General features: G+C 43.6%; 1 protein-coding gene across 1 annotated transcript; it reads left to right on the forward strand.

The window, feature by feature from the left end:
- The first annotated feature begins 443 nt into the window (after window positions 1–443).
- On the forward strand, window positions 444–4,882 carry LOC106583690 (uncharacterized). Its single transcript, XM_014168187.3, has 4 exons — window positions 444–857; window positions 1,137–1,267; window positions 2,017–2,182; window positions 3,851–4,882. Exons 1-4 carry the CDS (start codon window positions 563–565, stop codon window positions 4,294–4,296), a joined length of 1,038 nt encoding a protein of 345 aa, XP_014023662.2. The 5' UTR covers window positions 444–562; the 3' UTR covers window positions 4,297–4,882.
- Window positions 4,883–12,317: the final 7,435 nt, after the last annotated feature.

Genomic DNA, 12,317 nt, shown 5'->3' on the forward strand with positions numbered 1-12,317 from the left:
ATGTGACGCGTATTAATGCCAAAATGATATTCAAAACAGGCACCAAAACATATTATAGATAACGTTATTATTATTTCTTAATTAGGTGTGGCTCAAAACCACTGGTTGGTAAAGCTGAGAAAATGACGAGATCAAATTGTTGCGCTCCCTTACCTAAAAATCACCACTGACGATATAGCCTATTTCAAATGTGATTGCTGAGCCAATCACGTTACAAAGTCAGAAAGAAGTTGTACAGAATTTAAAATGGGACTGCTGTCGCAAATCTATTAAAAAGTGGGCCTACCTCCTGACCATAATATACCAGGTATTTCCAAGTCAATATAACTAAACTGATACTAAGTATCAGTTGATTATGAAAGATTAGATTGTTTTTAACTGTGTGTATGTTATTGCTGCACATGCGCCGAAAGCGCAACAATAGGATTCTAACGTCTATCACCATAGCAACAGTAATAGTCAGACACAACATTCCAAACGGAAGAGAATTCATTAATTCATTATTTTCCAATTCTAAACCCTTTGCAATCTGCAAAAAAAATATTGATTGCGTTGCAATCCAATGGCATATTTTTACACCTCAACGAAGAGGATTTCACTTCAGGTACCGAGACCCAAAAGTGCGATGATTTACCGCGACATCGACTTGAAGAGTGTACCGAGACCAAAAAGTGCAATTTACCGTGACCCGTCGAAGAAAGTCAAGTTCAGTCTTGGTGCCAGGCTGCGTGAAACGGGAGAGATGTTCGTTGTGCCCGACTGCCACCATAATATGAGAATCAGAGAGCTAAAAAAAGCCATGGAATTAGTGGTTGGGATTCCCACAGACTTCCAGAGAGTATGCTACCTGGATAATGGTAAAATAAATACTTTTGATGTCATTTGCTGGTTTAACTGTTGACATATTTTAATGAGAAATGGGGAGTTGTTGTTGATTAATTGATTAGATATGTATCCATTTATTTTTATTGGGTTCAATGAAGTTAGAATCACGTCCCTTATAAATCTCAAATGTAGGCTAGCAGTGACAGGCCCGTCATGGTGAACATTTTATTGAGGGCGTTTTCCAGTCAGACTAATTATCTAATGATGTGTTTCTCTGACCAGACCTAATGTATACTCTCTCCACCCAACAGGTGACCTATGTGATGACACCACTATTCACTGTAATGACATCGTCCCTGGAACTACTGTCACCCTGATGATCTGGCCTTATGATGGATGGGCTGAGCTTGTGATAGCTGCAGCTACTGGGGATGTATTCAAGGTGATGTGGCATGAAAGAAAAACCTAGAATAGTCTACAGCAGTCATACACAGTCTCTCAATGGCTCAGGTCATTATTGATCATAGTACATTCTTCCCTGTGGGCACAGTCTTCCCTGTGGCTCAGTTGGTAGAGCATGGTGTGTGCAACGCCAGGGTTGTGGGTTCGATTCCCACGGGGGGCCAGTACAACAAAAAAAAATGCATGAAAAGAAATGTATGCATTCACTACTGTAAGTCGCTCTGGATAAGAGCGTCTGCTAAATGACTAAAATGTAAATGTAATAGTAAAAAAAAAGTGGCTTCCGAGTGGTGCGGCAGTCAAAGGCGATGCATCTCAGTGCTAGAGGTGTCACTACAGACCCTGGTTCGATTCCAGGCTGTATCACAACCGGCCGTGATTGGGTGGCACACAATTGGCCCAGCGTCTTCCGGGTTAGGGGTTTGGCTGGGGTCGGCCGTCATTGTTAATAAGAATTTGTTCTTAACTGACTTGCCTAGTTAAATAAAGGTAAAAAAACATCATCACCTAATAGCAATACTGCATTTCTTTACCAGACTTGCTGAAAGATCCACCTCCTTATTTGATCTAATGTGGCTGGCCTGTAATTACTGCACATCTACACAGCATCTCACAGCTGCTATTACAACCTGTAGACCTTATTTACTTCACTCTTCCCCTTTTTTAGGATGAACATTTCCATCGACTTTTCACACATAAAAATGACTATTTTCTCTTTATTTCATGTAGCTCAAGAGTGTGATGTCCAAACCAGCACCGCCACGTTCCTCCCATCTCAGTGCTATGGGTTCTATGAGTGGATCTCCCTCCTGGCTCTCTCACCGTCTCTTCTCTGCTCTGTTCATCAGTGCCCACCGTGGACACATGCCCGCTGTCCGCTTCCTGCTCCAACAAGGTACCCACCACCGCAGAGGCAAAACATCTGGATATCACCGGTGCACTGGAAAAACCTTGTATCTCACTTGTGTGATTTTGATAAATATTATTTTTACATAAATTGAATGTAGACATCCCCCTCAGAGGCATGATGCCCATAGGGGGCACAGGGGCAGGTGCCCCCTCAGATATTTCTTATCAATCAAGTAAGAGTAGCTAGCTTGTCTAACTATCTTAGCTGGCATGCCTGTGTAACAGTGTAGGTTCCGTCCCTCTCTTCGCCCCAACCCGGGCTCGAACCAGGGACCCTTGCACACATCAACAACTGACACTCCGCGAAGCATCGTTACCCATCGCGCCACAAAAGCCGCGGCCCTTGCAATGCAAGGGGAAACCCTACTTCAAGTCTCAGAGCGAGTGACGTCACTGATTGAAATGCTATTAGCGCCCACCACCGCTAACTAACTAGCCATTTCACATCGGTTACACCTGCTGGCAAGGTTGGTAGACATTAGAAAAGCAAGCACTAAGTAAATGTACTGAATAAGACTCGTATTAATTTCAATCTTTTACCCAGATTTTAGGAAGAAATACAGAGAAGCATATTTACTTCATTAAAATAAAAGAACCACCAGTCAGGAGGATACAGACAGAGTTATGTGTAGATATGCAGAAAAATATTGATTTGCTATTTTTTACATAGAATTTGACATAATGATTATGGCTGTAGATTGTGTTTGAAAAAGCTAAACTCTCCAATTTATGGACGGGGGAGCTAGCCCCCTTCCGGACTACTGTCGTGGAATATTCTAATCAAGTGAGAGAGACTGTCATTTCTTCAAACAATCGTCATTATTCAGTATCGATTAATTATTGTAATAATGAGACTAGTCAACCCAACACTCTTGACTGTTGGGCCGAGGAGCCTAACCTTTACAGAAATGCAGAGATCTTTATATAGCTGACACTAAGAATGATTAGTCATGGCTGGTTCCACCCCTCCCATGCAGATTGGGGGGCACCATAAGCCACTTTGGGTTTAACCTGTGGTCATCTGCACTAGAGTGTTGTTTTTACCCCACGTTGGCTTAGTTTCCCAGATGCCAGGATGATTAGAACAATAAGGGATTGTTCGAAACTCTTCCAGGCTATCTCGCTTACACTGACCACATCTTATCTCTGGAATGCCAGCTGTAGGTTTTTAGGCTCCTCTCAGTTCACACAGACATAGATGAGAACTATCTAAAAACTCTAAAATATTGCATAAAACAACCATTCGTTGCATAAACAATATTATAACATAATCTTGTAATTATGCTACCATACCACCCCCCAGCCATCCTCACATACTTTGTTCCCCCTCAGATGTTTGTGTGCATGACTGATCCCCTTCCATGCTCTGTGAAAACAATATTTCTGTAGGACTAATATAAATAATAATACCTTGTGAACTTCGATTAATAAATAACAATAGGTCTGAAAAAAAGGATTTATTATTTTTAATTCCTGAAGATTTCACTTTTTGGAGATACAGGGTTTTTCCGGTACGCTGGCAGTATCTGTGTCATGTTAATTCGGTCATGCGACGGAAAACGTTTGGCAGAAGAAAGCAAAAGTAAAGCCAGTCTCTCCTTGTTTCAGTCTGTTTTCTTTCTGTCTGCCTAACAAACTTGATCCTGTTATCTAGGGGCCAATGTTAAGGGCCAGACTCCCCTGGGGCGCAGTGCCCTCCACGCGGCAGCCGCCCAGGGTCAGTTGCAGTCCATACAGGAGCTACTGGTGTGCGGTGCCCCACACCAACTGGAGGACGCTGAGGGCATGACGGCTCTGAGAACCGCCATGCGCTGGGGCCAGAGGAAGAGCACCCGGCAGCTCTTCCTCTTCCACTGGCAGGAGCGTGCACAGGGCGTGTGCCTCAAGCCTCACCTGGACGAGACAGAACTGTTCGCCCACCAGAAACATGACTCCCAGCTACGCACCTGGCACCGCGGTGCCCACGCTCAGAGATACATGGCCCACCTGGGGCACTGTAGCCGTGGGGTGGAGGGCAGGGTGGAAGTGAGGCAGCTGGGGCCGCCGCAGAACACGGCCATGAGGGCCCAGGCAAGGAGTGCGTGGATGGGGGATGCGTGACCAGAGCTGCAGGTCAAGAACAGGGCGGATGGCCAAGAGCCTGGTCCTGGAGAGCCGTGTACACAGGATTTTATTCCAGCCCAGCACTAACACAACAGTTCCTAACTACTCTGGATTGAATCGCATGAGCAGTCGGATCATTTGAATCAGATGTGTTAGTGTTGGGTTGGAACAAAAACCTGCTAACAGACAATGTTTCCCCCTTGTTCATTTAGTCAGAAGTTTGCCTACCTCTCCCATGTCGGACGTTGAGTAAGCACTTTCGCAAAGGTTCCGAGCAGCAAGACTCCCTTCATGAATTCATCAAGAGACAGAAAAGTAGATGAACGGACATTTATAATCAAGATAAACCAGTGAAAAAAAAGGTGCAGCAAAAGGGTGCAATTACATTAGTCAGATATGGGGAAATAAGATGTCTTGAGCAACCTGGACGACAGAATGTGACACTGCTTATTGGTGAATAAAAGTAGAAACCAGAGAAATGAGAACAATGTTGTAAAAAAAATAGAAATACTGTATGAAAAATGACAATTCGAAGGGAGTTGAAAACTGTTGAATGGGGAATAAAGTACCTTTAAAGTTTAAATGATTGTAGTCATGTGAACTGTTCTATCAAACAAATGCATTGCCGTTGCACCATGGCAGCATACAGTGCCTTCGGAAAGTATTCAGACCCTTTGACTTTTCCACATTTTGTTACTTTACTGCCATATTCTAAAATGTATTACATAATTTTTTTCTCACATCAATCTACACACAATACCCCATAATGACAAAGCGAAAACATAAGTATTCAGACCCTTTGCTATGAGACTTGAAATTGAACTCAGTTGCATCCTGTTTCCATTGATCATCCTTGATATGTTTTTACAACTTGATTTGAGTCCACCTGTTGTAAATTCAATTGGTTGTAAATTATTTGGAAAGGCAAACACATGTCTATAAGGTTCCACAGTTGACAGTGCATGTTAGAGCAAATACCAAGCTATGAGGTTGAAGGAATTGTCCGTAGAGCTCCGAGACAGGATTGTGTTGAGGCACAGATCTGGGGAAGGGTACCAAAACATTTCTGCAGCATTGGAGGTCCCCAAGAACACATTGGCCTCCATCATTCTTAAATGGAAGTAGTTTGGAACCACCAAAACTCTAGCCGCCCGGCCAGACTAAGCAATCGGGGTAGAAGGGCCTTGGTCAGGGAGGTGACCAAGAACCCGGTGGTCACTCTGACAGGGCTCCAGAGTTCTGCAGCTCTCCACCAATCAGGCCTTTATGGTAGAGTGGCCAGACCGAAGCCAAGATTTTCTGGTGTGATGAAACCAAGATTGAACTCTTTGGCCTGAATGGCAAGCGTCACTTCTGGAGGAAACCTGGCACCATCCCTACGGTGAAGCATGGTGGTGGCAGCATCATGCTATGGGGATGTTTTTCAGCAGTAGGGACTGGGAGACTAGTCAGGATCAAGGTAAAGATGAACGGAGCAAAGTGTAGAGAGATGCTTGATGACAACCTGCTCCAGAGCGCTCAGACTGGGGCGAAGGTTCACCTTCCAACAGGACAACGACAGCGCATAGCCAAGACAACGCAGGAGTGGTTTCGGGACAAGTCTCTGAATGTCCTTTAGTGGCTGAGCCAGAGCCCGGACTTGAACCCGATCGAACATCTCTGGAGAAAGTGAAGGGGTCTGAATACTTCCTGAATGCACTGTATACAGGGGAGTAATGGTAGTATTAATATTTGAAGTATAATTTGTTCTGCATAGAAATCAAGATGTATATAGATTTCAATAGTGTCTATTTTTGATAGTCACAATACACTTGAATACATATCAATATATTCTCCATGTCAATACAATCTCCATGTCATTATATTCTCCATGTCAATATATTCTCCATGTCAATATATTCTACATGCCAATATTTTCTACTTGTCAATATATTCTACATGTCAATATTTTCTTGTGTATTTCTTTCATTCTTATGTACCTTTTTTCATTTCTCGTGTGTATTTATTTCATATGAAGTAGTATTACTGCAACATCGAGGAAGAGCATGCAAGCAAGCATTTCACTGTACTGTTAACACCTGTTCTATTCTGTGCAACTGACAGATACGCTCTGATTGGATCTGAAATAGATGCCAGATGTCTAGATGTCCATTTGAACCAGAATTATGGAAGGGGAATGACGTTAAAGTCTGAAAGGCATGAAGATTATGATCACTTGCCCAAAAATGTAAAGTAGCTATTTTCATTTACATACAGGGGAAGAACCAGGAAGACCATTCTAGTGAAAGGGTGTATTTGTCTGTGTGATGTTTGAGACATTCTTTTGACCTGGGTAGGGCTCCCTTTAAAAGTCCTGGCATCCTTTCATTACTTACAGTACTGCAGTACTACAACAAGCAACTCAATCCACTTACCAACACAACCACATGAGAGACAGCTTCAATGGGTTTGGTAAGTCAACTAACACTGCTCATTGCAAGATTTTTCAGATGCTGAAAAATGTGACTATTGCATTGTCAAGGTAGCCTATGTCATGTTTAGTGACAGAGGGTAATATAGTACAGTGAATGGGTAATTGGGTGACTTGACTTGTAGAATGGAACATTTTCTTACAAAGAAAGATCATCCTTGTTGGTGTTTGTTCATCTGTTAAATTAATATGATTTCTGACAGCTTTTATTATTTATGAGCCATTAAGCAAAATATGCAAAGTTGGCCTGTAGTGTATTGCATAGATAACACTTTAGCAAACTATATAAATATTTACAGATAGGGGCAGATAAGCAAATTATGTTACAGCTGGACTTGAAGATCTGCTGCTGCCTCTGTACATACAGTATTTGAATACAGGTATACTGTAGTTTACTATAATATGTTACCTATGCAATATACAGGCTTACTTTTTGGGGGGATTCGCCCTGCCTTTAAGGGGCTTTTTTCATCACTAATCTTCTGCCATGTTTCACTTGAATTATTGTCATAGGTTCCTCATACCATTTCATACTGGCCCAAGGCTGTCTTTTACATAGAGATCATATTAAATTCTAATTCCTAAGTCTATGGTCTTTCGCCTATTTCTTTCTGCATATTTATTCTGCATTTTGCATGGTGAAAGGCTACAAGTGTTTTCTCTATCCAGTGATCTAAACTAGCACTGACAGTGTTTCTGCTATGTTGCTGTCAGGCAAAAATGTGACAAATAAACATTGGGCAAGACAATATCAAACACAGAAACAGACACCCACACTAGAAAACATAAAAGTTGTATTATCAGGAAATATAGAAAAGCAGGATTTTAACTAAGTGATAATTCAGTTTCAAATGAAAAATGTTTTATCTATATATGTATTAATTTCATTCTTTCTTGAAGACGTTGGTAAAGTAGAGCTCCACTGTGAGAAGAACAACACAGCCCACAAAACCAATGACATCTCAGTGAACAGACTGATAGTCAGGAGAGGCCAGTCCTTCCTGGTCACCTTTGAACTCCATGGCCCCTCCAGGCCCACAACAGACTTCCTGGAGCTGAAGGTGGAGACAGGTGAGCTATCTAGAATAGAAAATAGAATAACTTTATTTATCGCTGCTATTTTTTAGGGCTGTTTGTATTAAAAGTTTCCCGGACCCAGATTATGCTAGTCCTGGACTAAAACACACTAGGATGGATCTAGGCTAGGGTAGGGAAATCAGCCCTATGTTAGTCCCCTTTGACAAGACAGACACGTGTAGTAATAATGACATTGGAACAAATCCTTGAGTGTGTTGTACATAGCTGAGTTGGGGTCAATTCTGTCTTATCTAAAGATTGCTTTTTCCATGACATAGACTGACCAGGTGAATCCTGGCGAAAGCTATGATCCCTAATTGAATCCACTTCAATCAGTGTAGATGAAAGAGAGGAGACAGGTTAAAGGATTTTTAAGCCTTGAGACAACTGAGACATGGATTGTGTATGTGTGTCATTCAGAGGGTGAATGGGCAAGACAATAGATTTAAGTGCCTTTGAACAGGGTATGGTAGTAGGTGCCAAGCGCACCGGTTTGAGTGTGTCAAGAACTGCAATGCTGCTGGGTTTTTCACACTCAACAGTTTCCCATGTGTTTCAAGAATGGTTCACCACCCAAAGGACATCCAGCTAACTTGACACAACTGTGAGAAGCATTGGCGTCAACATGGACCAGAATCCCTGAGGAACGCTTTCGACACCATGTAGTGTTCATGCCCCGACGAATTGAGGCTGTTCTGAGGGAAAATGGGGACAACTCAATATTAGGAAGGTGTTCCTAATTTTTGTAGCTCTGTGTGTAGTACCTCACTGTTTCTTAAAGTTTTCTTCCATTTTGTTCCTACTGGACACAACCCAAAACATTCTCCCTTCTCCATCCAGGGCCCCAGCTTTCGGAGGGATTGGGGACCAGGTCAGTGTTCGGGCTACCTGAAGGCCGTTGGAAGGGTTCCAATCTGGAAGGTCATGGTTCACCAGGGCTCAGTGCTCCTGGCGGGCTCAATCACCCTGGACATCACCAGCCCAGCAGATGCCCCAGTGGGAGAGTACAGCCTGTCTGTAAAGACCAGCGCCACCGCCTCAGTGGGCTGCAGCCTGGGCAAGCTCCTTCTGCTGTTTAACTCCTGGTGCCAAGGTAAACATAGTCAAATTAAAATCAACTTTATTAACCCTCATGGGGAATTCTGGGACAATTAATTCACTTCCTGTGAACGAGATTTGAGAGTATGGCAAACCATATTTGATACATTATAATGAAGTATAAAGCACTCCTAAAAATGTTAACTAGAACTGTGATAAATTCACTTTTTTAATCACAGAAAGGACAACAAATGCTGTGAATGCATCAATACAGCCATGGTAACAGACAGTCACACAATATTAATAGCTGGAAATGGCTAACTTTACAGAAATAGTTGTAACCCATGTCGCTGTATGGGTTGGAAAGACGCCTCATAACTGTTTTGGGACATAATAGACACACAGATACAAACAAACAAGGGTGCGTGCTCAGCCCCCTCCTGTACTCCCTGTTCACCCATGACTGCATGGCCAGGCACGACTCCAACACCCTCATTAAGATTGCAGACAACACAACAGTGTCGTCTGCAAGGCCTGATCACCGACAATGACGAGACAGCCTATAGGGAGGAGGTCAGTGACCTGGCCGGGTGGTTCCAGAATAACAACCTATCCCTCAACGTAACCAAGACTAAGGAGATGATTGTGGACTACAGGAAAAGGAGGACCGAGCACGCCCAATTCTCATCGACGGGGCTGTAGTGGAGCAGGTTGAGAGCTTCAAGTTCCTTGGTGTCCACATCAACAACAAACTAGAATGGTCCAAACACACCAAGACAGTCGTGAGGAGGGCACAACAAAGCCTATCACCCCTCAGGAAACTAAAAAGATTTGACATGGGTCCTGAGATCCTCAAAAAGTTCTACAGCTGCAACATCGAGAGCATCCTGACTGGTTCCATCGCTGCCTGGTATGGCAACTGCTCGGCCTCTGACCGCAAGTCACTACAGAGGGTAGTGCGTACGGCCCAGTACATCACTGGGGCTAAGCTGCCTGCCATCCAGGACCTCTACACCAGGCAGTGTCAGAGGAAGGCCCTAAAAATTGTCAAAGACCCCAGCCACCCCATTCATAGACTGTTCTCTCTACTACCGCATGGCAAGCAGTACTGGAGTGCCAAGTCTAGGACAAAAAGGCTTCTCAACAGTTTTTACCCCCAAGTCACAAGACTCCTGAACAGGACTATTTGCATTGTGGAGGTCCTGGGCTGGCGTGGTTACAAGTGGTCTGCGGTTGTGAGGCCGGTTGGACGTACTGCCAAATTCTCTAAAACGACATTGGAGGTAGCTTATGGTAGAGAAATGAATGTTCAATTATCTGGCAACAACTCTGCTGGACATTCCTGCAGTCAGCATGCCAGTTGCACACTCCCTCAAAACTTGAGACATCTGTGACATTGTGTTGTGTGACGAAACTGCACATTTTAGAGTGCCATACTCTACTGGTACACAGCCCTCTCTCTCTCTCTTCTCCTTCCTCTACTGGTACACAGCCCTCTCTCTCTCTTCTCCTTCCTCTACTGGTACACAGCCCTCTCCCTCTCTCTTCTCCTCCCTCTACTGGTACACAGCCTTCTCCCTCTCTTCTCCTCCCTCTACTGGTACACAGCCTTCTCCCTCTCTTCTCCTCCCTCTACTGGTACACAGCCTTCTCCCTCTCTCTTCTCCTCCTTCCTCTACTGGTACACAGCCCTCTCCCTCTCTCTTCTCCTCCCTCTACTGGTACACAGCCTTCTCCCTCTCTCTTCTCCTCCCTCTACTGCTACACAGCCCTCTTCCTCTCGCTTCTCCTCCCTCTACTGGTACACAGCCTTCTCCCTCTCTCTTCTCCTCCCTCTACTGGTACACAGCCCTCTCCCTCTCTCTTCTCCCCCCCTACTGGTACACAGCCCTCTCCCTCTCTCTTCTCCTCCCTCTACTGGTACACAGCCCTCTCCCTCTCTCTTCTCCTCCCTCTACTGGTACACAGCCTTCTCCCTCTCTTCTCCTCCGTCTACTGGTACACAGCCTTCTCCCTCTCTTCTCCTCCCTCTACTGGTACACAGCCTTCTCCCTCTCTCTTCTCCTCCTCCTTCCTCCTCAGGGCCAGTCACGTGTGTTTTGAAGCAGACCTGAACTGGGTGCAGTTTTTGGACGTTGCTGTGGATCACAACCTACAGAAGATCAAAGCTCTGATTCAAGAGCCCAGCTAGACGATGAGTGGCACTGTGAGGACGTGTGTATGAGGTGAATGAAAACAAAGAGGTGTGTGAAGAGGACTGGGGGTCTTTTCTCTGACCTTGAGCTCAATAGACTGGGACTTTGTTTAATGCTACTGAAGTGCGTGTACTTCCCTCGTGTACACACATGCTCTACATCATTTTAACAGAAGATATATTACATTACAGCAAGACAAATATTTGACAAACATACATTTTGCTTTTTGAGTGTATGAATATTTACAGATTCATTTAGGCTTTACTACTTTTATTTTATATTTTAGTGGAACATACAGCCAGATGCTTTGTATTTTAGTGGGACATCATACAGCCAGATGCTTTGTATTTTAGTGGGACATCATACAGCCAGATGCTTTGTATTTTAGTGGGACATCATACAGCCAGATGCTTTGTATTTTAGTAAGACATCATACAGCCAGATGCTTTGTATTTTAGTAAGACATCATACAGCCAGATGCTTTGTATTTTAGTGGAACATCATACAGCCAGATGCTTTGTATTTTAGTGGGACGTCATACAGCCAGATGCTTTGTATTTTAGTGGGACGTCATACAGCCAGATGCTTTGTATTTTAGTGTAACATCATACAGCCAGATGCTTTGTATTTTAGTGGGACATCATACAGCCAGATGCTTTGTACTTTAGTGGGACATCATACAGCCAGATGCTTTGTATTTTAGTGAAACATCATACAGCCAGATGCTTTGTATTTTAGTGTGACATCATACAGCCAGATGCTTTGTATTTTAGTGGGACATCATACAGCCAGATGCTTTGTATTTCAGTGTGACATCATACAGCCAGATGCTTTGTATTTTAGTGGAACATCATACAGCCAGATGCTTTGTATTTTAGTGTGACATCATACAGCCAGATGCTTTGTATTTTAGTGGGACATCATACAGCCAGATGCTTTGTATTTTAGTGTGACATCATACAGCCAGATGCTTTGTATTTTAGTGGAACATCATACAGCCAGATGCTTTGTACTTTAGTGGGACATCATACAGCCAGATGCTTTGTATTTTAGTGAAACATCATACAGCCAGATGCTTTGTACTTTAGTGGGACATCATACAGCCAGATGCTTTGTATTTTAGTGGAACATCATACAGCCAGATGCTTTGTACTTTAGTGTGACATCATACAGCCAGATGCTTTGTATTTTAGTGGGACATACAGCCATATTCTAACAGTGGCATAAGCCTGTTCGGA

This window comes from Salmo salar, chromosome 22 (assembly GCF_965601325.2).
Source record: "Salmo salar chromosome 22, fSalSal1, whole genome shotgun sequence".
Lineage (NCBI taxonomy): Eukaryota > Metazoa > Chordata > Actinopteri > Salmoniformes > Salmonidae > Salmo > Salmo salar.

Coding starts and splice junctions, on each gene's coding strand:
- LOC106583690 (XM_014168187.3), top strand. CDS start 563: ATGGCATATTTTTACACCTCAACGAAGAGGATTTCACTTCAGGTACCG. Junction 858..1,136: donor AGTATGCTACCTGGATAATG/GTAAAATAAATA, acceptor TCCACCCAACAG/GTGACCTATGTGATGACACC. Junction 2,183..3,850: donor CCGCTTCCTGCTCCAACAAG/GTACCCACCACC, acceptor CCTGTTATCTAG/GGGCCAATGTTAAGGGCCAG.